The sequence below is a fragment of the Gorilla gorilla genome, chromosome X (assembly GCF_029281585.2).
Source record: "Gorilla gorilla gorilla isolate KB3781 chromosome X, NHGRI_mGorGor1-v2.1_pri, whole genome shotgun sequence".
NCBI classification, from domain to species: domain Eukaryota; kingdom Metazoa; phylum Chordata; class Mammalia; order Primates; family Hominidae; genus Gorilla; species Gorilla gorilla.
Genome location: NC_073247.2, coordinates 42438781 through 42465700, shown reverse-complemented (window position 1 = coordinate 42465700; position 26920 = coordinate 42438781). Strand labels below are relative to the sequence as shown.

General features: G+C 36.7%; 1 protein-coding gene across 8 annotated transcripts in view; it reads left to right on the top strand.

Moving 5' to 3' along the window:
- DMD (dystrophin) overlaps positions 1-26920 on the top strand; it is a 2091067-nt gene that overhangs the window by 1273560 nt on the left and 790587 nt on the right. For all 8 annotated transcript variants that reach the window (XM_055376532.2, XM_055376533.2, XM_055376528.2 and 5 more), the window contains 2 exons: positions 4214-4361; positions 6693-6842. In XM_055376532.2, the coding sequence (XP_055232507.1) occupies positions 4214-4361; positions 6693-6842 (298 nt within the window). The remainder of the gene's footprint in view (positions 1-4213; positions 4362-6692; positions 6843-26920) is intronic.

The following is a 26920-nucleotide window of genomic DNA, read 5'->3' as shown; positions in this document are numbered from 1 at the left end:
AATACTTAAAATATCTATGGCAAGCTTTTTATTTGTTTTATTGGTATATAAATTATAATGCTCAATAGTGGTAAAAGTGTAGTGAGACAAGTATTTTCTAACTGTTGGTGGGAGTTTACGAGTGTTCTGAGTACCAACCTTGACAGAAATTCAACAATGTGTATCTAAATCCTTAGGATTCCCATTGTTAACTTTTCATTCTCATTCCAGCAGATATATGATTCAAAATGTATAAATAAATGTGTTTATTGTAGGGTTATTCATTATAATAAAAAATGAAAGCAAACAAAACTAATAACACAATAATGGTGAAATATAGGGTACCCCTATATATCTTATTACTAGGATCTTAAAAAATCAACTTTTTAAAGCGTAATTAATGACCTACAGAGACACACAGTAGAATAATAAATGAAGAAAATAAGCATACAATATAGAGTTTGAACCCAGTAATACATATAAATCTCAACTATGATGGATAAGCACAACATCTCTCCTCTGTACTGGATATTCTTGATAGAAAAAATATGCAAGTAAATAATTTGAGACATATTTGAAAAGAGGGGAGTGTTTGATTTAGAATTTTCTAAACTTGAGGGTTATTATTATTTTTTTGGTTTAATATTACTTTTTCCTGCTCCTTAAATTTTTGTTTGTTTGGGGGGTTTGGGGTTTTCTTTTCCTTAAACGTGTCTGTTTCTAGATGAAAGTTGAAAATGTTTAAAAGCCCTGCCAATGTGTCTAGGTTTTTCAAATGTAATCAGATTTTAGCAAGATTTTACTTAACTAAAAGTATTCAGAACACTATGCAAAATCATCTGAAGTCAAATAGTAATGGAGGCAATGATTTGCAGAGTAGAAAGAGAGAGAGAAAAAGATGAGATAGACCCTCAAAATCTAGACCCAAGGAATTAAATCTGCTTGGAACATTTAAACAAATAAAGGATGCCTATATTATACTAGACGTTTTCTTCTTCCACAATTGATTCTAAGGTCAGAATCTGAGGGGAAATGGTGCTATTCCGCATTCTAAAACAAACTGCCAGCAATCGAGACCAGCCACTTCCCCATAGGGTTTACTCTAAAGCAACAGGGATATTATCTCTATTCCAAGCAATTTCCAATCTCCTCTGTACTCCATGTCCCAGGCAAGATTAAAAAGACTCAGATAGGAAGGGGTAGTAAGCTTTGTGGGGAGTGCAGTTTGTGGTAAGGGATAGTTCCTTCTCTTTCATCTCTCTGAGTCAGAAGTAGAGACTTCGAGAGAATCACTGAGAGTAAGTATGTAGACTCCAAGAAGGAAAAAGCATCCTCTCACTTCAATGAATGTTTGGAATCTGCAGACCTCCTTCCCAGGTCTGTGTAGCTTTTGGAGAGGCCAGAAGAGAACCGTAGGCATTCCTTTGGCTTTCCATGCCCAAGCACATAGAGTAGAAGAAGAGGAGGAACCGTAAGGTTAACCATACATAAGAAATCAACAAAAGGCTTTGAAATTGACTTTTCCTATTTTTCAATTTAAATAAGAGAGAATTGTCAATGATTAAAATTCATAAAATGAAGAAAGAATGGACTCAGAAAATAGCAAACATGAAATGTTAATTATTAGTTCAAAAGTTAGTTTACCGTGTTTTCTCTGCCAACTGATTGCTAATGACTAAAGTCCTTATTTCCAGCTTTCGTCTCTCCCCTGAGCTGCAGATCTCTTGATTTATTAAACTAGTAGTTTCCCCAAAATATATGAGACAACAAAATATACTCTCAGCTGAAGTAAATAGCATTCATCTTCCCAGTCAGATAAGGTAGAAGTACTTCTAGATCAGATGTTATATTCGGGATAGATTAAAAATCGACCCTGGTCCCAGTGTCCCAGGAATGAACAGTGGATGTGCTTATTTCTCATTGCATGCCTGTATCAAAATATCTCATGTACCCTACAAATACATACACTTACTATGTCCCTACAAAAATTAAAAACAATAAATCATAAATATTTGTAAAAATAAGTGAATAAATGTATAAATGAATTTAAAAGAGAATAGACAGAGGGGACAATGTAACTTTACGTGTCCCAGAACAGACTTTGAACAGGCTCTTATCATATAGGAAAACTGAATATATGCAAGCAGAAGTCCAATAACCAGATTCTGATTTACAGAATGATTGCAACTGTAGTTCTCTCAAGGCCCTGTCTTTGAACAGGCTGTGTCTTATTCCTGCAACATGCTGATCTATCTTCATGCTTCAAGACTCAGATCATTATCTTCTCTGGGATGCCTCCCAAGCACTGCCCCAGAAATAACTTCTCCTCCTATAATACTTAATCATAATCCTTGGCTTACATGCTTGTTTCTTCTCATTGACTATGAAATCCTCAAGACAAGGTATATAACATATATATCTTTAATCCTAATGCCCAATTGAGCTCTTAGAAGGTAGTAAGCTCCCAATACACATTTGTTAATTTGAAGCAAAAAAAAAATAGCTAATCATTCAAAAAACTGAATTATCACAAATGTCCATCTAAAGTACTATATTTACACAATTAAATGCTATACAGCCAGGTTAATGAACAGACTAAAATTATATGCAACATGGATTATCGTAAACATAATTTTGAATGAAAAAGGCAAGACACAAAGGAGTATAAAGCCATACAATTCCATTTTCATAATATTCAGTACCTGCAAAATAATCAAAGTTGACAGGGTACTGGTTATACTTGGAGGCAGTGACTGCAAAGGGATAAGAGGAGATTTCTGAGATTCTGATAATATTCTATTTCCTTCTCTGGTTGTACAGTGTGTTCAATTTTTAAAACACTATTGAGCTATACAGTTAAATTGTGCAGTGTCCTGTACATATATTACACGTCAATTAAAAGCTTCCATGGAAGCTACACATAGTTCCAAAAAGACAACAAAACAAAAAATTTTCAATTATTTTAAGCACAAACAATTTTGTTCAGCTGTCTTACAATCGAATATGTAAGAATAAATTTATGGCTAATTAGCATAGAGTATGTGCATTTTCATAATTAAAACTTCCACGAGTACAACATATGTTAAGTATTTTAAATCAGTTTTTCTCTTTCCTCAAATAAGGTTGTGAGTCATAATTCGGAAAACAGTTTAGCATGTAATAATTTAGTGTTTTATTTTAAACCAAGCTGAAGCCACATAGAGCAGAACTGCTCAACTGAGCCCTATCCAAATCCTTGACCCACAGAATAAGAAGCAGATAAAATGGCTGCTACTTAAACAAAACAAAAACCTTGTTTATATTTTTGTCCTATCATTTTCCATAAGTATACTTTAATTAAACATTTTAAAACTTGTAACTTTAGGTTATATACTTACTTTAGTTGGTTCTCAACCAGGGACAATTTTGTCCCCACCCCCAACCCCCCAGCATATTTGGCAGTGCCTTGAAACATATTTGGTTGTCACAGCTCAGGGGCGAGGTGTTACTACTGGTATCCAGTGTGTACGACAGGCCAGGGATACTGCTAAATACCCTACAATGCAGAGGATAGCTGCTCACAGCAAAGAATTTTCCAAACTTAAATGTTAGTAATGCTAAAGTTGAGAAACCTCGCTCAGATATAATGACATAATGTTGTTAGAATTTTTATTTTATTCATTTTAATGTATGTATGTATGTATGTATGTATGTATGTATGTACGTATGTATGTATTTGAGATGGAGTCTTTCTCTGTTGCCCAGGGTGGAGTGCAGTGGCACGATCTTGGCTTACTGCAGCCTCTGCCTTCCACGTTCAAGTGATTCTCCTGCCTCAGCCTCCCTAGTAGCTGGGATTACAGGCGCCTGCCACCAAACCTGGCAAATTTTTGTATTTTTAGTGGAGACGGGGTTTCACCATATTTGCCAGGCTGGTCGCAAACTCCTGACCTCAAGTGATCCGCCCACATCGGCCTCCCTAAGTGCTAGGATTACAGGCATGAGCCACTGCGCCTGGCCAGGAATTTTTGAATCAGAATTTTTCTTGATCAATTTTAATCTCTTATCATTTAGAGATTCTTGAAATATTGAAATTACTTTGTTCAAAGTGAATGAATTTTCTTAAATTATGTATGGTTAACATCTTTTAAATTGCTTATTTTTAAATTGCCATGTTTGTTTCCCAGTTTGCATTAAAAAATAGCTGGAGAACTATGTTGGAAAAAAAATAACAATTTTATTCTTCTTTCTCCAGGCTAGAAGAACAAAAGAATATCTTGTCAGAATTTCAAAGAGATTTAAATGAATTTGTTTTATGGTTGGAGGAAGCAGATAACATTGCTAGTATCCCACTTGAACCTGGAAATGAGCAGCAACTAAAAGAAAAGCTTGAGCAAGTCAAGGTAATTTTATTTTCTCAAATCCCCCAGGGCCTGCTTGTATAAAGAAGAATATGAATCTATTTTTTAATTTAATCGTTGGTTTTCTGCCCATTAGGTTATTCATAGTTCCTTGCTAAAGTGTTTTTCTCACAACTTTATTTTTTCTTAACCCTGCAGTTCTGAACCAGTCCACATAAGAACATATGTATATATGTGTGTGTGTGTATTTATATATACACACACACACATTGCATCTATACATCTACACATATAGATGTATAGATTCAATACGTCTAAATGTATATAATTCACAGTTTTTATCTTTGATTTGAAATTAATTTTAGATTTACTTGAGAACTTCACAACTTCATATAATTTTAAAAACTGAAGACCAGATTGTGGAATCATAAAATCTAAATCTAAATGGGAATCACTTTTTTAATCTGTCCTGGTTACCTACCTGGAGATTTGAGAAGAGTCTTTAAAAAGAAGAATCCATTTTCTTAAGGAAGATCTGGATTGCCAGATCAGTCTCACTACTTCAGCCTCTGCTTAAAGGCATTATATTCCCCCGAAGCAATGTTTTGTTTTAGCTTATTTGTCTGGGGGTGTGGGACGTGGTGTTGGTTCACATTCCATTTGGTTGAATAGACATCCAGCTTATTCCAGTGGCTTTTCATACCGTCCTACTGTGATGTCTGCTAATTACTGATTACTTCCCTTAGCTGACTGACATGCTCTGATTGTGCAATTGGATTAACTTTCATGGTTTTAGTTTTAGGAAAGCAGCTCTTTTGGATCTATTTCATTTTAGTTGTCAAACAGAAGGTGAAAGGGGAAGAGAAATTAATATTTAATCATTCCCTGTTATGTGCCAAGTATTAGATACATTACAGCCACTATTTTATTTAATCTTTATATCAGATTTTGACAATGGTTGCTATTATCCTCATTTTACAAGGTCACGTAATCAAAGGGAAATGAAATTGGTCCTTTATCAATGATTCAGGTGGTTTACACATGTAAATTAGAGTCCAATGTCAAACGTTTATTTCTGTGAAACAAGAGATTTACACCTGAACAAGAAATAAAGTATAAAAATAAAATATGGTGTAATTCAATAAACAAATATGGAGCACTGACTATACATCTGATGTTTTACTAGGTATTTGGGATTCAAAAATAGAAAAGAGTGGGAGTCATTTGAAGATGGTTATACCCTAGAACAATGAACTCAGTCTTTTCTTGGAAATTTATCTTTCCTAAATGTATTGAGTGTCATATATAGTAATATAATTGATAATTCATTTGATACATATTTAGTGGCATTTTCTTATTAATTAATATGCATGAGTCTGTTTTCTCCTGAAAGAATCTAGATCAGTGCTTTCAAATAGAACTCCTGTGATGATGAAAATATTCTGCATCATCCATTTTTGTAACGACTAGCTATTTGTGCCTTTTGAATACCTGGAGAGTTGGTCGTGTGACTGAGGAACTTGAGATTTTATTTTAGTGAATTTTGATTAACTTAAATGTTAATAGCATTGTATGGCTAATGGGTACTGTAGCAGACACGGTAACTTTAGTTGACAAAAACGAAGTGTTAACATCATGGTGATTTTGGAGGTCTTGGGAAAGGGCATACACTATGTGATGATGAATGAGTTAGAGAAATTTAGGGATATGGAGTAAAAAATGAGGACTCCAGAATGAAACTACCCAAATTTGAACCGCACCTTTGTTGCTTGCTAGATTTGTGTCCTGGGAGCTGGTATTTAACCTCTTTGTCTCAGTTTCCTTCCATATAAAATGAAGATAATTGGATCTACCTGATATAATTATTGTAATATGAAGATAAACTAAGATAATAAATGTGAAAAGGTTAGCACAGTGCCTGGCACTGTGTATATTGAGAGTAAATACTCTCAATGTCAGTTACCTCTTAAGATGATAATGCAATTTCTCAGCGGCAAGCTACGGTATGCTATGGCATCCTATGATACCCAAGAGGCTGATGAATTTATTCACTTGTTCTATTTCTGATAGAGAGATAGGTTTTCAGACACTAACTTTATTTGGAGTGTTGCTTTACCATCTCACATTTTTCTCTTAAAAAATTTATGAGGGATAATATAATCATTTATTTTCTACAAAGATTTATCTACTTGGGGGGTGAGTGTTTCAGTCAATCAGCTCTATGCTCAGATAGAAAACTGTTGGTATTTGAGGTACCACTGGGCCCTCGGTCAAGTCGCTTCATTTTGATAGACTAATCAATGGAAGCGAAGACAAGGTAGTTGGAATTGTGCTGTAATTCATTTTAAACGTTGTTGCGTTTGTCTGTTTCAGTTACTGGTGGAAGAGTTGCCCCTGCGCCAGGGAATTCTCAAACAACTAAATGAAACTGGAGGACCCGTGCTTGTAAGTGCTCCCATAAGCCCAGAAGAGCAAGATAAACTTGAAAATAAGCTCAAGCAGACAAATCTCCAGTGGATAAAGGTTAGACATTAACCATCTCTTCTGTCACATGTGTTAAATGTTGCAAGTATTTGTATGTATTTTGTTTCCTGGGTGCTTCATTGGTCGGGGAGGAGGCTGGTATGTGGATTGTTGTTTTGTTTTGTTTTTTAACCTGACCGTTTGCTTTGGCTATATGTTTTGTTGTGGCTAGAAAAAATGATGATGGTGAATGACTTTACATTAATGACCAAATGCCAAAATTTATACCACAATTTTTTGCATAAATTATTCTGAAGAATCAGACTGAAGAAATGACGAAGTATTTAATTCAGTGGCCAGGCATGTACTGACAGTATTTAAGCTGAAAGGACATGGTCTGGTTCTAGTTAAACAAGTGTCATAAATCAAAATTAATTATTCACACCTGTGGTATAGACTTAATAATTAATGTACACTAACGTTCTCCACAAGTTTATTTATTTACTTACCTACTGATTTATTAACTTGTGAGTTTTCATCTTTCCACCTTGAATACTATATAAATCTAACAGTAATGCTATTTATTAAATTAATACATATTTATTTTATATAAAGCAAGTGGTACATATGAATTTATAGTAAAAAGCAACATCAATTGATCCAGCACTATTTATTCAAAGATAATCATTTCCCCACTGTATTTTCATGGCATCTTTGTCATAAATCAAGAGAACTTGTATGTATGAATCTGCTTCTGGATTCTGTATCCTCTTCCATTTGATTAAATCTGTACTTCAACAGTACTTCACTGGCTTAATTACAATCTTTTTTTTTAAAACAATTCTACCGAGCTATAATTCACATACCATTAAACTCATTTAAAGTGAACAATTCAATCGTATTTTGGTGTTACTTTTTTAAGGTGTGATAAAATATATAACATAAAAAATTGTCATTTTAGTCATTTTGTATGTCCAGCTCAGTGGCATTTATTACAACCATCACCACAATTTATCCCCCACCCCAAATTTTTTTTTTCTTTTTTGGAGGCAGAGTCTCGCTGTGTCGCTCAGGCTGGAGTGCAGTGGCGCGATCTCGGCTCACTGCAACTTCCGCCTCCCAGGTTCAAGTGGTTCTCCTGCCTCAGCCTCCCTAGTAGCTCGGATTACAGGCACCTGCCACCATGCCCAGCTATGTTTTTGTATTTTTAGTAGAGATGGGGTTTTGCCATGTTGGCCAGGCTGGTCTCAAACTCCTGACCTCAGGTGATCCGCCCACCTTGGACTCCCAAAGTCCTGGGATTACAGCGTGAGCCACTGCGCCCAGCCTCCAAAATTTTTTATTACTCCGACCAGACAGTCTGTAACCATTAAGCAATAGTTCCCCTTTCTCTGTCTTCCCATCCGCTAGTAGCCTCTGGACTACTTTCTGTTTCTATGAATTTGGCTATTCTAGATCTTTTATATAATTGGAATTATATATTTGCCACTTTGTGTCTGCCTTACTTCCCTCAGCATAATATTTTCAAGGTTCATCTATGTTGTAGCATGTGTCAGAACTTCATTCCTTTTTATGACTGAATAATATTCCATTGTATGTATATATGCAATCATTTTATTTAAACATTTTGGATCTGGTTGTGTAAACCTTCCACTTTGTTCTTCCTATTCAAGATTGCCTTGGCTACTTTTGGTTCTTTGAATAAATTTTAGAACTATATTGTCTATTTCTACATAAAGCCTTCTAGGATATTGATTGAAATTTTGTGAATCTGGAGCTCAGTCAACATCTGTACGATACTGAGTCATCTAATTTGTGAATATTTTGAATTGTGTCAGGTTATTTATTGTATTTTTTAAATTGATGATGCTGACATTCTAATAACAGATCATTTACACGACTGATAAAATATTTAGGAACTAAAATAAGTACCAATTTTATGACATTAAAACCATAATGTGCGCTTAAGTGTCTCTATTTCAAGCAAGTAGTTATTTGAAAAAAAAAATTCCTTCTTGGTTTCTACCTTTAATGATTGCAAAACATCTGTGTAAAGATACAGACTTTTATGTATGGAGGGAAGGTGGCGTCCCAGCAATTAAATTTTATAGCTACATAACAATGAAATCATCCTCATAGAAAGAGAACAAGGAGGAAGGATACCCAAAATGTTCTACAATATCTCAGTACATCTTATGACAAAAAGAAGAACAAAAATTATAATTGTAGGAAATATGAGAGAACTATCTAAAATATACAATAGCAGCTTTGTGGGTTGTGAAAGAGTCAACGTTTTATGTGTCCTGCAACAGAATAAAAAGTCAAATTTTTATGATAGAAAATTAAAACTGAGGTTACGAACACCATCATGTATAGACTTATATTACTACAACATCCATAATATCTGTTTCCTATGCCAAAATTATAATTTTAATGCAATGTCTTTGCCATTAAATGCCACAGGATTTGGAATTTTATTCATTAGTCATATTAAAATTATTTAATCATCTTTTCTCCATCCATATGCCTCTGTATCCCTGTTAGTTTAGATTTAGGGATAGAAAGCAAATGATCAGTACCAGATTTAGGTAAATAACACAAGTTTTTTTAAAAGTAAAAGAAAATGGCTTATAACACTGGCAGACAGTCTTGATCTTCATTAAATCTCAAGCTCTTACTTATTACAGGAGGGTAGAAATAAAGCGGACCCCCTCCCTGTGTTCTCCAGCCCTACCCTTCATCCAAAGGTTAGAGTGGGTGATATAATTGGAACTAGTGGGTCATAGTTACTGCGACATGAATATGTCAATTCCTTAGTACATAGTATCTCCAAACATATCCTAATATCATAATCAATTGGCAGGTGACTTTCTCCACAGCTAACTCTAATATGCTGCATTCTGCGTATTGAGCCAACTGACCCCTTACTTTTGTATCTTTGTTTTATTTTTTTTATTTATTTTTTGAGACAGAGTCTCACTTTGTCACCCAGGCTGCAGTGCAGTGGCACGATCTCGGCTCACTGCAACCTCCACCGCCCGGGTTCAAGTGATTCTTCTGCCTCAGCCTCTCGAGTAGCTGGGACTACAGGCGCGCACCACCACACCCAACTAATTTTTGTATTTTTAGTAGAGATGGAGGGTTCACCATGTCGGCCAGGCTGGTCTCGAACTCCTGACCTCATGATCTGCTCACTTCAGCCTCCGAAAGTGCTGGGATTACAGGCGTGAGCCACCGCGCCCAGCCTGTACATTTATGTTTCATTACTGAAGAGAGAAAACAGCAGGTGAAGATAATATAGCTATTTCTTTAAGGGAGTGGTGGACTGTATAATAAGTTCATTGCAAAAGCGTGTTACCTTGCCTTGGCCTGGGTAGCTTCTCTTTAAGCAGAAATGGAAAGGGTTGCTTTAAACTGAATATAGCCATTAGCGTACATTTATGGGTACCTTCATGCAATGAAGGCTCATGAAATGATATCCTCATTCTTGTCTAATACATAACTTGACCTTTTACAGCCTTTAACAATAATACCCATAAGAGCCACAAAGTGGGGATGTTATTAAAGCTAGCCTCTGTGTTCCTCTCTCTGATCATCTCATTCTATGATCTTCACCCACACTTCTGACTCAGGTGTTTTTAATATTTATCCCTCTTCATATTTCTTTGTATTTTCTCTGAACATGCATGTGGGTGTAGGAGGCTCTCTCGCCGTCATCATCACTCTCTTCCTCTATGTTTCTCACTTTTAGGCTAATTTTCATCTATGAATTGACACGTTACTGTATTTATTAGGAATCTTCTTTTTGTTTTTTTTTTTGAGACAGAGTTTTGCTCTGTCGCCCAGGCTGGAGTGCAATGGCGCGATCTCCACTCACTGCAACCTCTGTCTCCTGGGTTCACGCGATTCTCCTGCCTCAGCCTCCCGAGTAGCTGGGATTACAGGCATGCACCACCACGCCTGGCTAATTTTTGTATTTTAAGTAGAGACGGGGTTTCACCGTGTTGATCAGGCTGGCCTTAAACTCCTGACCTCAGGTGATCCGCCCACCTCGGCCTCCCAAATTGCTGATATTACAGGCCTGAGCCACCGCACCTGGCCATGAATCTACTTTTCTATTTGCATATTTGCCACTCTTTTTCTGCCCCAGTTGTTTATGTAACACATTCTCTTCTACTCTCCTTCCCTGACCCCTTTAATCCCAGTTTCATCTCCTTTCATGTCTTTTTATTTTGTGTCCCCTTTCCTCATTCTTCATTGCTCTTTGTATATGTTATATGTGGGTATTTTTTTAACTACTCATTTATTTAAAACCAAAATATGCTTTATCATTCTTTATTTTTAAACACCGAGTCCTAGAAAGGTTATGTGACTTATTTGAGACCATGTAGCTTTCTATTTAAATATAAAAGTGATTCCAAAATAAAGAGTAGGGGTTTTAACCTTTTGGTGAAGCTCAAGTGATTTTTATGTGGATAATATCCTAATATTAAAATGGGGATTTATTTTCTTTTAAAAAAACTATATGAGTTTTTGCTTTGGTTTTTGCCCTTTTTGAGAACTAGATGCTATGTTTTAAAATTACTTTCTAGAACCTTCTCTGCTGTGGAACATTTACAGTTGTGTAATACAGCAAAACATGTTTATGTTGTTTCAGAATTAGTTAAAATCCTACTATTTTTAAAGTCAAGTAATTTTACAGGTGGTATACGTTATGCATTCCTATTAGTTTTAATAAATATGTTTTCATTTTGTTAAATAAGTTTAAATTTTTCATCGTATTTTACATGTAAACAGTAATTTACTATCTACACATAAAATACCATTTACAAATAAAATATACTGTTTATATGTAAATGGTAAATTACTATTTGAATTTGTTACTGCCCAGACAGTATAAAATGGTGCACATAAAGAAAAAAGCATTTTGGAAAACAATTAAGACATTTGGCTGGAAAGTGAATTTTAGTTAAGTGCATCTTATTCACTTTACCGAGGAAAAAGGTAGGTTTACAAATATAACATATATAACAAACCTTTAATATGGGAATAAGTTTTGTAATATTGATAATAATACAGGTATTATTTTCAAAAAATCACCAAATAAAAATTATGAAAGTAAAAATATAGTGCAACTCCTAGCACAAACTATCTTCCACAATATACAGTTGGCTGTATCTAAATTGCCAGAAATCTGGTTCATTTTGTATTAATCTCTAATCATGTTGCTTCTAAATATGTATCTGAGGAGTAAACATTTTAGATTTATTTTCATTTGTATAAGGTAAATGAATGTTTAGTCTTTTTCCAGACATATTTGCTATGTAATGACAGTCATTATTAGTCATCAGTATAAATGTGAATAGCAAAAAGGAGAAAATTAAATAAAGCTAGAGCTTGGCTTTCCCACTCCTTGCTCAAAAATGGATACTTTGTCCAATCAATTTCCTATCACAAGATGATGATTAATAGATTGTTCTAATAGTTACCATTCAGTCCTGCCCTTAACGTGATTTTTTTTCAACCAAATAATAGAATCTTCACTGGCATTGTTACCATATTGACTGGTATTTATGGAACCCTGAAAAAAAAAATTCTGTAAAATATATAGTAGGAAGTATAATAATCATTATAGGAAATCATTTCTCTAGCTGGAAGTCATAGCAGGGACCAGATAGTTCCACTGGAGCTTTTATGTGCTCATGATTTTCTCCCTTGAAGTGTATTTGTAACACAGTTCACACAGTTTTTAATTTTATAAATCTGTGTGCTAAAACGCTATTATATAAGAAAACGGGCCGGGTGTGGTGGCTCACGCCTGTAATCCCAGCACTTTGGGAGGCCCAGGCGGGCAGATCACAAGGTCAGGAGATCGAGACCATCCCAGCCAACATGGTGAAACTCCGTCTCTACTAAAAATACAAAAATTAGCTGAGCGTGGTGGCGTGTGTCTGTAATCCCAGCTATTTGGGAGGCTGAGGCAGGAGAATCACTTGAACCAGGGAGTAGGAGGTTGCAGTGAGCCAAGATCATGCCACTATACTCCAGCCTGGCAACAGAGCAAGACTCCATCTCAAAAAAAAAAAAAAAAAAGGGGTGTTCACCTATTTATTGGGCATATAGTCTGATAGTTCCCAGAAACCCATTATCTTGGATGTTTTCTTTATGTAAGTTCCTGGAAATCCATTATTTGGATGTTTTCTTTATGTAGTTAATAATTACAGCAAAGCTGTAATTAAATTATTTATTCAAGAGCTATCTAATGAAGGACTACTATGTGCCACATTCTGTTCTAAGCATATCATAATCACTTCCCACCTTTCCCTTATTTAAAGGGCATGCATAATTTTATAGGGCTTGGCATTATAAATATTCATATCTCTAATTTATAGTTGCTAAACAGTTTGAAGCTGAGGTTTGGGGGAAGGGAGTAGTAATTTAAAGTTTATAACATAAGCATCCTTGACTTTGCCTCCTATAATTTCACACTGACATGAGGTTTATTACTAGGTTGTGTGTCATGAGTACATCTCAATTTGCTCTGACAGTTCTGGTTTTTGCCTGTTATCCTATCATAATTTTTAATAGCTCCCTCTTTCATTGTCATAAGTATTCCACTTTAGAAGATAAAATATATAGAGAGGGTCACTCTAGTTATGAGAACAAACATCAGGCTTTTAGAGCTAGGCTTGGTCCAGTGCTCAATAACTATCATTATCATTATTGCTTTTGTTCTTAGTAGCATCATCGTCCTTGTCATCATCATCTACCTTCCTAATACTTTAGTTAAGCTGAGAATTTCGGCCTATCCAAGAAATCTGATTGCCATTATTACCGAATTAATCACTCTTTAATGACAATAGTATATAAGAATGTGTGATATTTAACTTTCCAAATTATTGAAATGTTACGCTGTGTATGGAAAATTCTTTCTAACCGTGTTTTTTCTCTACTCTCAAATCGTAACAATCGTCAACACAGAAGAAGACTTTTATGACCAAATTTGTGGAATTTTTTTCCCCATACACCAAACAGCAGGCACCAGCTGGGTGTCTCTAATTCAGTTCTGACACTATCCACCCAGAGATAGTGTCAGATCCCATAGATTGAGGGCTCAGTACCGAGGTCTGTCTCCTCTGCACCCCCCTAGCGTGCGCACACACACACACACACACACACACACACACACCGGTCTCAAGTCCAGGCCTCTGGAACTTCTGACCCATGGGCTTCAAGTTGGGGTTCCCATGACCCTCTCTTTGGGTTCAACTAATTTGCTGGAGCAGCTCACAGAACTCAGGAAAACACTCACTTTCGCCTGTTTATGATAAAGGATATTGCAAAGGACACAGATGAAGAGATGCATAGGGTGAGGTATGGTTGGGGTGGAGGGACGGAAAGGAGCATGGAGCTCCCATGCCCTCCCTGAGTGCACCACCCTCTAGGAATCCCCACCTGTTCAGCTACCCGGAAGCTCACTGGACTCTGTCCTCTTTGTTTTTTATGGAAGCTTCATGACATCAGCATTCCTTCCCCAAGGGTATATGGTGGGACCCTCTAACAGGAGGTTCTTAAGACCTATAATCTGAAAGGCGAGGGAACATTAGAGTGAAAGGAGAGCAGGAGAAGGTCAGAGGCCTGCCCCTGAGACCCAACGCAACCAACATTATAACAAAAAACTGTAACAAGGGCTATGGGTGTTATGAGCCAGGAACCTGGATAGAAACCAGTATGTACTATAATACCATATAGGCAATGCTAAGAATATGGATCAGACACTTTACAAACAAGGAAAAAGTAAACAGGAGTGATGAGGAGGTAATTTACTGCAGGCGTTAATGATGAGATTATGAATTATGGATTCCACTTGCTACCAGCTATGTGATCTTATACCTACTCTGTCCATACCTAAGTTATAACATCCATAAAATTCAAATACTAAAAGAAGATACTTCCCCAAGTTGTGGTGAAAATTCAATGAGGTAGTAAATGGGAAATATGTAACACAGTATCTGGCATATTGTAATTGCTCAAAAAATGTTAGATTAAAAACAGTAGGAGTAATACTAAAATAGAAAAATGCAAAGAGCAAGCACAAAATCATCTCTGATTCTCACCTCCAAATTGTCCAAAAGTCTCACCTTCTTAATCAAAGTTGTAAATATGGCTCTTGGGGAGAAAGCTGAACTATGTGCTACTATTATGAATGCAACAGGTGAAGGAGAGGAGAGTTAGAGGCAGCAAGACAACCAAATGGCTCTCGTGGAAGGCACAGAGGATTTTCAGCCACTGCTCTCCTATTCCGCTGATATTATTTTCATTTTCTATGACCAACTAGCATTTCAGCTAAAATGTGTTGGAAAATGATAGATTTTTCTCCTCATATTGCCTAAGAAGCCCAACAAAGCCAGCATTGTTTTCAAACACCAGCATTCTCACTTTTAAAGTATGAACATAATTCAGAGGACTTTTAATTTTGAACATCATTTTTATCAATCTATTGGCCTGATTTTAACCCAGAAATCCAAGCAGAAAGCAATTAAACTTTCACACTGCTTCTCCATCCCTTCCCCCACCTTTATTTTTGACATCAGTTACCCTCATTTTGGCAAAGTAAAGGAAAAGCATTTGTAGAAGGTTACACTGAAGCTAGATAGTTTTCTCTTAGGGAACCTCACCAAATACAAGATAATTTGTTCATTTCAATATAATAATGTTTTAAAAAATATAACAAAAATCCAGAATAAATTGTGAAGCACTGATACTTGTGTAACAACTAATTTCCATATTGAAACTTTATTGTTGCCACTATCTACATACTGAAAATGTATATCAAGCATGTAAATGTGTCACTTAAGTATGCTGTGCCCTAGATTTTATTTAAAAGTTAAGCTAATTTTCAACTAAAAGAAAATTCGACTATTCTTAGCAATCTCTCCTCCCTGTTCATGATGGATTTAAAATGATGAAGAGTATAAATGATGATGAAAAGAGAAAGGAGGAGAAAAATTTCATAACTCTGCATCTTCAGTGTAGCATTTTTAAGTAACTCCTTTATTAGCACAAAGGTGTTTGCCTAAAGCAATGAATTCTAGAAAGGAGAAGAAATGACATAATAAAAGGGGATTTTTCTAATATAAAATGTTTTCTCTTTCCTTTTGTTTCTGCAATGCTTTTACTTACATAGCACCAACCCTGAGACTAGAGGGAGTTTCCTTCCTTTCTAATAATTTAATAATCGTGAAATGATATTAAATGGAAGTTTTCATATGCCAACTCCTTAAACTCAGGTTAAATAAGGAACAAAGATTAAAGGCCATATTTAAGACCACATATTGTAAATTCTAACCCAGTTTCATTTATTATATCACCTGCAAAGCCAATATGCAATACAAAAGTAAAATAACGGTGATTTTTATTAAAGATCAGAGTCATACCAAAAATGAACTTTTCTGTCAAATCTTTATACTCATACATCAAGATGTGAGTTTATTTATGTAGGTAAAATAAGTTAATACTAAATGCTGACTACTATATTCATGTCAGCTGACCCCTAGTGCTTCAAACCGTAGAAAAGGGATACCAAATGCTGGGTTGATTGTGTATTCCATTTTTGCCGTATACCACCTGCCAAGGCTTATAACAGATCTGTAATGGGTTTCTTACCTTTTATTGTGTAGAAAATGGATTGATAGATTAGGCCTGGGGCCAGTGAACCATGGAACCCCAGGTTTGCAAGAAAGAGTTTATCACCCTTTGATGTTATTTCTGTCTCGTGTCAGCTGAGAAGGATGAGCTAGATTATCTGAAAGTAAGCTGGATGCCAAAATCAGCATTCCCCTCATTTATCCACCTTATGGTTCAGGGCAAGATCACTGTATGGGTAACAAAAGGGCTGATAAGGGCCTGATGGAGAAATTTGGTTTTTCTCCCTTTTAATTGGCTTGCTGATGTTAGAACTAATTACAAGACATTGACGAGAGCATTTCATTGTTTGTTGCTAGAGAAAATCAATCAGTTTTTTTGTGGAAATGAAAGCATTTGAGCTGAATGTTGCACTTATAATTTGTGAACATTTTCCGTTATCACCGGGACAAGTATAGTCCATCTTTGGCATGGTTGGCCAAGTGTGGTGGGAAAAGAGATGGACCAGCAAATGGGCCAGAAACCAAAGTCATCAAAAGGGTATTTCAAGAAAACTCTATTTGTTCTGATAGTTACATTCTGTAGGCAACCTGTGACTGATGACTGATGACTGATGCTTATACCTCAAATGCAGTCTAAAAATATGTTTTTATGAAAGTGACACATTCTGACTGTGATGTGGGTGACATCAACAGTTTTGAATAGGACAGTACTTCTTGGACTTATTGAAACTTTTATAAAAGAATGAACATTCTGAACTCAATTGCAATGTAAATGACTATCATGAAGACTGCTTCTGTTGGTGCTATGACTTTTGTGACAAATTTTAGACCATTGCAGTTATCTCCTAGAGGTTGCTTTATTGTTTTATTTTTATCAGTGATGTGTATTTTATCAGTGATGTTAGAACCACTGAGATGCTGGTTAAGGAAGAGAAAAAAATTAATATTCAGGTGCTATATAGGCCCTTATTCATTGAGAACAAATAAAGGACAACACACAAAACAGGAAAATTAATAGAAAAGACACTCTATGTGTAAGCTTTCATATAGTTTGGGAGCAGACAAAAACTATTTTAATTACTAAAATAATCAAGAAAGATGTTGAGGCCGGGCACGGTGGCTCACGCCTGTAATCCCAGCACTTTGGGAGGCCAAGGAGGGCAGGCCACTTGAGGTCAGAGTTCAAGACTAGCCTGGCCAACATGGTCAAACCCTGTCTCTACTAAAAATACAAAAATTAGCTGGGCGTGGTGGCACATGACTTGAATCACAGCTACTTGGGAAGCTGAGGCAGGAGAATCATTTGAACCCAGGAGGCGGAGGTTGCAGTGAAAGGAGATCACGCCACTGCATTCCAGCCTGGGCAACCGAGTGAGACTCTGTCTCAAACAAACAAACAAAAAAGATAAAAAGAAAGATATTGATGTTAACATGTTCAAGTCTTTATGCTGAAACTAGAATGCAGTATGATTAAATAATCATTTCTACTTTGGGTGAAGGATTAGTTTTCTTAAAGATACCTGTTTCCAGCTTCTCAGTTCGCGTGTGGTTAATTCCCAACATGGCCTCAAATATTCTCATGGTTTGTGTAATGAGTGCCACCGTTCCACCTTCTTATTCTCCATGCCTCATCTCAGTCCTGGAAAGATCACTAAACTTGCAGTTCATAACTCAGTCTAGACCCAGGTTCAGCACTCACTAACTCATAACTATGGGCCACTTATTTAAATCTCTTAGTGCCTCTAGTTCCTCATTTGTCCAACAGTGATGCATTATGAAGCATGTTTGCCCATCTCCCAGCGTCTAGTGAGGAACTAAAAACACAATATATACTATCATACTTTATTACGAGGAGTTAAATTGTGGTTACCATTACAAAGTAGGTTACCATAAAATTCTAATAGCAGTGGTAAGGGGTAAAGATCCACATGCCATCACGTAGAGCAGAACTTCTCAAACTTTAATGTACGGCAGGTCCTTGAATAATGTCGTTTCATTGAACATCACTGTGTTATAATATTGGCAAGGGAAAAAATTGTATCTCAGCTAGGGGGGCACTGTCTATGTGAGGTTTTCTTTTGTCTCTGTGGGTTTTCTTCTGGTACTCTGGTTTCCTCACATATCCCAAACTGTGCACGTTAGGGGAATTGGTGTGTCTATGTTGTCCCTATGTGAGTGTTTATGTGTCTATGACTGTGCCCTGTGATAGAATGGCATCCCTGCCGGTGTTGGCTCCTGTCTGGTGCTCTGAGTTGCCAGGATGGGCTCTGGCCTCCCAAGTCCCTGAACTGGAATACGTGGCTTGGAAAATGAGTGACTGAATTAATATAAATTACTGTGAAATAAAAATTCATATAGTATTCAGTAATCATAAAGATGTGTGACAATAATTGATGCTCTACAGAAGTGCTCAGTGAGCTGCCATATTGATTATTGTTTGTTTTTGAACTTTGTGGTGAGAGAAGGCAATCCTGGCAGTTTATGCTTTGCAAACATTTATTCCTTGAATGAACCACCGCCACTGCAAACACTGTCACTCACTGATTCACCAAAAACTGGGTAAATGATTTTCCTACTGGTTTTTATTAATCTTTCTAAAGTGGATGTATATCTCACATTTATTTCTGAGATTAATATTAGAAGTGCTTGAAGTCTTTATTTAGATGTTGGATCATGTTTTGTGAACACAGGTATGCAGTAGGAACTTAATTCTTGTTTATCAATTAGCCTATGGTAAGATTGGTTTCATTATATGTCATTTTGCCTAAGTCACAGTTTCCCAGAATCTTTCAACAACATTAATTGATGACTTACTGAAACAGGAATCACCTTGAGATCTTGTTAAAATCAGGTTACTGATTCAATGGCTCTTGCATAGGACCTGAGGTTCTGCATTTCCCCCCCCCCCCCTTAATTTCAAGATGCTGGTTCCCTGGTCCCCTTGCTCTACTTCTTAAATGGTAGGGAGGTAGAGAGTGGCTATCAAGAGTCTGTGTAGGAGTTGACCACCAATCCCATTCATTGGAATGCATACAGTGTATTCTGAGATACTGGAAAAGCCTTTGCAAAAAGATTTTGTCTCTTGATATTTATGAAGCACATTCATCTGACCACAGAAGATACATATCAACTTTGACAGAAAATATGAACACATTCAAATGATTTATACCTTTGAAACATAGATCGTTGTGGGGTTCATAACCCACGTATAACTTTCCCACAGATTCACTCAATTTCCTTCCTCTTTCTGTACAATATATTGTATATTGCAAGAAGCTCACCTCCGCTCACCTTATTCCTCAGGCTTTCTTCTCAACTATCTTCTGTATAGATTTAACCAGTGGGAGGCGTTGGCAGGAGATTGGAGAGCAGGAGAAGGGGAGATTTCAGGGTATTTCTTTCCCTCTTTCACTGCTTTGGGCAACAGCTGATACAGAGTAAGTGGCCAAAAAATACTAGCTATTATTAGGTCTTCTAATAATGATCTTCTAAAATCACTTTTTCAGTGGTTACCCCCATTGATGTGCCATGAATATCTCTTCAGACATCTTTGCAAAGAATTGAGCCTGACTTTAGATACTCATTCAAAATCAAAATCAGTAATTTTAGGATTGAGGACTCTGGTATCATTTAAGAACTCTTAACTGTACCAAGCCTCACTCCCATTTCTGGCTTTCCCCTATATATCAGTTATGTAATAACTACAATAGTGTAAAATTTGCAATAGTGTTATGTAACAAATCACCCTAAAACTTATTGACTTAAAATTATCACCATTTATAATTGCATACAGTCTGTGGGGTCCCGTGAGCTGTTGTGTTGTTCTGGCTCACTCATACATTTTCAGTCAGCTAATGGGTGGGCTAGGGGCTGGCTTATCTAGCATAAGCTCAGCTAGGATGATTCACCTCTGCTCCATATGGTCTCTCATCCTTCGGCAAGCGCTCCTGGGCTTGTTCTCACGCAAGAAACAGGATTCTAATAGAGAAGGAAACAAGACTTCTTGAAGCTTAAGCTTGGAGCTGGCTCACTCATTTCTAACACATTTTTTTAACCAAAGCAAATCACAAGGCAGGCCCATATTCAAGGATTAGGGAAATAGGTTACAACTCCTGATGGTAGCAACTTTAAAAGTCACATTGCAAAAAGATGTGCATACAGAGAGGTCATCGGTGCAATCTACCACACCTTGCAATCTGTTAAGTTTCTCACCCCCTCACAAGTAAGGTATTCAATTAAGATGCATTCCTATGTATTCAGATTTCTAATCAACTAATCCTGATTCTCACATAATATTGACACAGTATCAATATTCTCAAAAGCCAATAGTCTAGAGGGTCACAAAGATCCTCAAATATACTTTATGCAAAATCCTAGGAGTATAGAAACAGTACATTGGTTTATGTATACATTCAGTATTTATTAAGTGTTTCCAATATGGTATAATGTTAAGGAATGAGGATAGAGTTATGAACAGACAGACACTTGTCTTTATGGATCTTACATTTGGAGGGGGACAAACATTAAAATGGATTATATAATTACAAATGCAGCTGTTCTCATTGTCTTTTCAGATTTCTCAGGGTGTAGACTGAGCTGCTATAATAAAAATACCCCAAGTTTCCATGTTTCAAACAATATAGATATGTGTATCTTTCCCACATAAAGTCCAGCCTAGGTACGTAGTCTCTGCTTTAAAAAGGAACACAGGCTAGCAAGGCAGCTATACTATTCTCAATATAATACTGCATTTAAAAATCTCCATGCTGGTCCCACAAATATCCATGCACTGTCTTTCTTATCAAGAGAACACACAGTGCCTTCCCAAGAGAGACCAGTCAAAGTCTCATTCACTTACTGCATCCAGCTAAAAGTCCATTGTCTGTGGATGATGCACTGTCTTCTCCATCAGATCAAGATATGGTTCCTCATGGTCCAGTGACTTATAAAGTGAAAGTTATGCTGTCTGCTCCTACCACAACCAATTCTCTCTTTTTAAAATTTTTTTAAATTTTTGTGGGTACATAGTAGGTGTATATATTTATGGGGTACTTGAGATGTTTTGACACAAGCATGCAATGCATAATAATCACATCATGGAGAATGGGGGATCCATCCCCTCCAGCATTAATCTTTTGTGTTACAAACAATCCAATTATACTCTTATTTATTTTTAAATGTGCAGTTACATTATTTTGACGATAGTCACCCTGTTGTGCTATCAAATACTGGGTATTATTCATTTTTTCTAACTATTTTTTGCACCCATTAACCATCCCGCTGCCCCCTCCCCGACTCCTCCACTATCCTTCCCAGCCTCTGGTAACTACCTTTCTACTCTCTATGTCCATGAGTTCCATTGTTTTGATTCTTAGATTCTGCAAATAAGTGAGAACAAGAGATGTTTTTCTGTGCTTGGCTTATTTTGCTTAAGATAATGACCTCCATTTCCATCCATGTCGTTGCAAATGACAGGATCTCAATCTTTTTTATGGCAGAATAGTACTCCATTTGTGTATATGTACCACGTTTTCTTTATCCATTCATTTGTTGATGGACACTTAAATTTTTTCCAAACCTTGGCTATTGTGAATAGAGCTGCAATAAACATGGGAATGTAGATATTTCTTCAATATACTGATTTCCTTTCTTTGGGTATATACCCAGCAGTGGGATTGCTGGATCATAGGGATCATAGGGAAGCTCTATTTTTAGTTTTTTGAGGAACCTCCAAACTATTCTCTATAGTGGTTGTACTAATTCATATTCCTACCAACAGTGTGCAAGGTTTTCCTTTTCTCCACATTCTCTCCAGCACAGGCACAAAGACAGCAGTAAGGGCTGGACCACCTATGCAAGACCTAGACTATAAATCCAGTACTTCTCTCCCTCTCCACACCCCCATACCCACCACTCCATTCTGAGTTTTCAAATGTAAGCTAAGATAAATGATTCAATAAAGCTTTTTGAAGTCAAGGATGAGAAAAATAGTTGCTTTTTACATAATCCCACCATCAAAGTAATAATTGCTTAGTTCAAATTGTGGTGATGCAAACAAGGAAAGCAAGAGAACATAAAACGGGGGGATCTGACGCAGTCCAGAAGTGGAGGGAATGGTTGTTTTTAGATAATTATTAGAGAAGATACTGTGACTTGGTTTGAAGGCAAAGCTCACTGAAGTTCTCTAGTTCTAGATACGCCTATCGAAAAATTCTTACCCAAACAAATGTCTCAGTGATAAGAGCAGCCTTTCCCCAAATGCCTAAGTGTTTTTGTTTTGTTTTGTTTTGTTTTTGTTTTTGTTTTCAAAATCTTCCTCTGGAATGGATGCTGACCTTGTCATTGACTTATTCTTCACCACAACTCAGTCATATTAATCTTGAAAGAGACAGAGAGGCCACTATCTCTGCTAATAATTTACATAATTGTTTTTCTACAATTTGGTGCTAATTAAAATGTGAAAGGGGTAGTGATGATATAGGTAAATGTAATAAGGTCATTCTTTGTTCCTGAGAGCAAAGATAACATCACCAGAAAGGATTGTCTGTATATTCACATAAGAGCAGGAAACAGGAAGAGAGACACAGTAAGGTAAAATAGCATACTAGTATATCACATAGTCTGGTATAGACAATGTAGAATATTTATTTCAAAAAACAAGTAAAGATAAAGTTCTGCTTCACTTTGAGAAGCTGTTTTTTTAATCCTGTATAGTTAGTTCGACATGTTACTACTCTGCCTGGTTCAAATTTTGATTTCACTCTGTTCCAGTTATATATGCTATGCAACAAACCACTCTAAAAGTTACTGGCTTAAAATAAGATAGTTTTACGATTTCTCATAATTCTGAGAGTTGACTATGATATTCATCTGCTTCACCTGATATCAACCAAGACACTGGGAAAGCTGGAAAGTCCAAAATGGCCTCACTCACATGACTGGCAGTTGGTGCTGCCTACCAGCTGAGAACTCAGCTAAAGCTATTGGCCATGAGCCTCAGTTTGTTTCCATTGTCTTCTCCATGTGTCTCCTTTGGCTTCCCCACAGCTTGGTGGTTGAGTTCTGTGAAGAAGCCTTCCAAAAGAACAAGCACCAATCATCAAAGACTTATCAAGCTTCTGTTTGTATCACACTTGCTACTATCCCATTGGCCAAAGCCAGGCATATGGCCAAGTTCAGAATCAAAATGAGAAGGGACTACACAAAGACATGAATCCAAGAGGCATGATTAATTGTGGGGCTGCCAAATAATCGCCTTCCACAAATTCCTTATTAGCTGTGTCATCTCTCTGTGGTCTCAGTTTTCTCACCTGGAAACAGGAACAAAAATGGCCCTACAAAAATGGACTGAGATGTATTAGGTTGGTGCAAAAGAAATTGCAGTTTGGGACCGTGAATTTTAAATCATTATAACTAGGCTCAAGCACATCTTTATTAATCAAAGTAGGAACCATTACAGTCAACACATTTTTGCCAAGAAGAAATAAGTGTGTTTATTCCTGTAGCATAAAAATTCATGTTTTGGGATTCAATGAACTCTTGGAAAGCATTTCTTCATCCTGCTAGTTGTGGAAGCATTTTCCCGGTAAAAAGTTGTCGAGATGCTTGAAGAAGTGGTAGTCAGTTGGTGAGAGGTCAGGTAAATATGGCAGATGAGGCAAAACTTCCTAGCCCAATTCATTCAACTTGTGAAGCGTTGGTTGTGCGACATGCGGTCGGGCGTAGTCACAGAGAAGAATTGGGCCCTTTCTGTTGACCACTGCTGGCTGCAGGCATGGCAGTTTTTGGTGTATCTCATCAATTTACTGAGCATACTTCTCGAATGTAGTGGTTTCGCCGGGATTCAGAAAGCGGTAGTGGGTCAGGCCAGCAGGAGACCAGTGAACAGTGACCATGACTTTTGGTACAAGTTTGGCTTTGGAAAGTGCTTTGGAGCTTCTTCTCAGTCCAACCACTGAACTGGGCATCGCCAGTTGTCGTATAAAATCCACTTTTTGTTGCACGTTACAATGCGATCAAGAAATGGTTTGTTGTTGGCGTAGAATAAGAGAAGATGGCACTTCAAAATGACGATACTTTTATTTTCGCTCTGCTTATGAGGCACCCACTTATCGAGTTTTTTCGCCTTTCCAATTTGCTTGAAATGCTGAACAACTGGGAAATGGTTGACATTGAGTTCCTCGGCAACTTCTCGTGTAGTTGTAAGAGGATCAGCTTCGATGATTGGTCTCAATCGGTCATTGTCAACTTCTGATGGCCAGCCACGACGGCCCTCATCTTCAAGACTCTTATCTCCTTTGAAAAACTTCTTGAACCACCACTGCACTGTGCGTTTGTTAGCAGTAACTTGGCCAAATGTGTTTTTGACATTGCGAGTTGCCTCTGCTTTTTTACAATCCATTTTGAACTCGAATAAGAAAAACGCTCGAATTTGCTTTTTGTCTAACATCATTTCTGTAGTCTAAAATAAACATAAAATAAACAGCAAGTAATAAGTCATTAGCAAAAAAAATAAAGCGAGAAATGCTCATTAAAATGATGTATAACATAATCACATTTATTTAAGAATGTATTTCAATATCAAATGGCAAGTTCCATGAATGTGAAAACAACACTTACTTTTGTAGTCACCTAATAACACATTTAAGAAGCTTAAACCTGGGCTCAGCACATGGTTAGACATCAATAAGTATTAGTTATCATAATTTTTTAGTAGTTTTCCTACAGAGCTGTAAATAAAATGAAATACTTTCCAAACAGTGATAAAACTATAAAGCAGCAATACATTATAAGCTTCTATCCTAATCTGCCTTCCCCTCAGGGCCTTAAAATATGTCATTTCTGTAAATGTTACCTCTGACATGAAAGCACCAACACACTGTTCAGCAATTACAAGTTGATTGTGACAAGAGCCTCACTCTCCCTATTTCTTTTTCTCTTCCTGTCTTGCTTTCCCTTTTCCCCATCCTTTCACTCACTTCGATAAGGCAAACTGCCATGTAGTCACAAAATCCTAGACAAACAAGCCTGTACCTATGTGGGCGATGCTGTGGATTTAGTAAGGGAAACAGTTCCTTGATAAATTTCTCCTTTAGCCCTGGGTTTCCAACCCGTGTCATTCAGCTCTAGAAATCTTCTGATATTTTCTCCCACTGGTCATTTTCACTCAGGCTGCCATCAAAATGAGACTACCCAATGTTCTTTCCATTTGTTCTGTTTTCTTTCTTGCCTCTGATTCCCTGCCTGGTCCACTTAGAAAGTCTACCTTTTTTCCTCCTCTCTTAATACCACTAATCTCTAAATCTGACTTCTCCTTTCTAATCCCATAGAGCCTGCCTTGTCATCTCCAAACAAGATCCATCTTGGCCTCCTGTTATCCTCAGCCCACAGCAGTATTTCACTTACAGCGTTCGTTAGTTTCTACCTCAGATGTGTCAGGCATTTAGTTTGTACCAATATTTTATTTCTTTTTATATCTACAGCAAGCCTGCACTAGACTGTCCAAGGAGAAATTTAACTGATTCCTGCTTTGTAGTCCTCCCCACTCCTTGGGAGAGTTAAAGATTCTCAGTGTGTTAGGTAATGATAGTTAATATTTATTAATAACTTACTGTGTATCGACTATATTCTAAGTGCTTTGCACTGTTAGAAGGAGAATAACCTAAGACTGTGCCAAACAGCAGTCTAGAACAAAGCTGAATTTCTTGCTTACCTGGCAAGGGAGAATGTGGTACATACTAAAGGATTAATACATGTTCACTATTAAATTGATTGATTGTGGTGGTGGTGACAGTGGTGATGACTTTTAAAGTGTGGGTAAAGTAATTTTTTCCAACAAATCCACATCCATATATTTAAGAAAAGATAGACGTTTCATTCTATCTTTTTGTGTGCCTTTGAGAGGACACCCCTGGCACCCAACTCCCAGGCAAATGCCACCATCTGTATGATTTTCCTTCATTTGCCAACGAAGGCACAGCAGGTACTACTAGGTTAACCTTTTCTTTCGCAAGCCTTCTCTCAAAATAGTAAACACTTCAGCTGTTGGAAAGCTCTAATCTCAAACTGCAAATTTAAAAATCTCTCTCTGGAGTTCAAAAAATAGAAAGAAAAAATAAAAATCTCTCTCTTCTGGAACATAATGTTTGAACTGTTACATATTATTCACACTATTTCACATTATGGGATTATGAAATATGGTTTTAGGTGTTAGAAAAATGAAAGAAAACTATTATTTGTTAACACTAACCGAGAGATTTTTATGATATTCAAGTAAAATGATACAATGAATTATTTTAAAAATGCATGAATCTTCACCTTCTGTGAAGTGTCATGGAGGATTAGTCCTAACTAATATGCATGTAAGTAACTGACTTAATGCGTATATTGGTTCTCTTAATGCTGTAAGTGACAGAAAACTGGTCTCAAACTGATTTAAACAATAAATATGATCAAGGTTCAAGTTTTTTTTTTTTTCACATTTCTCTGGGT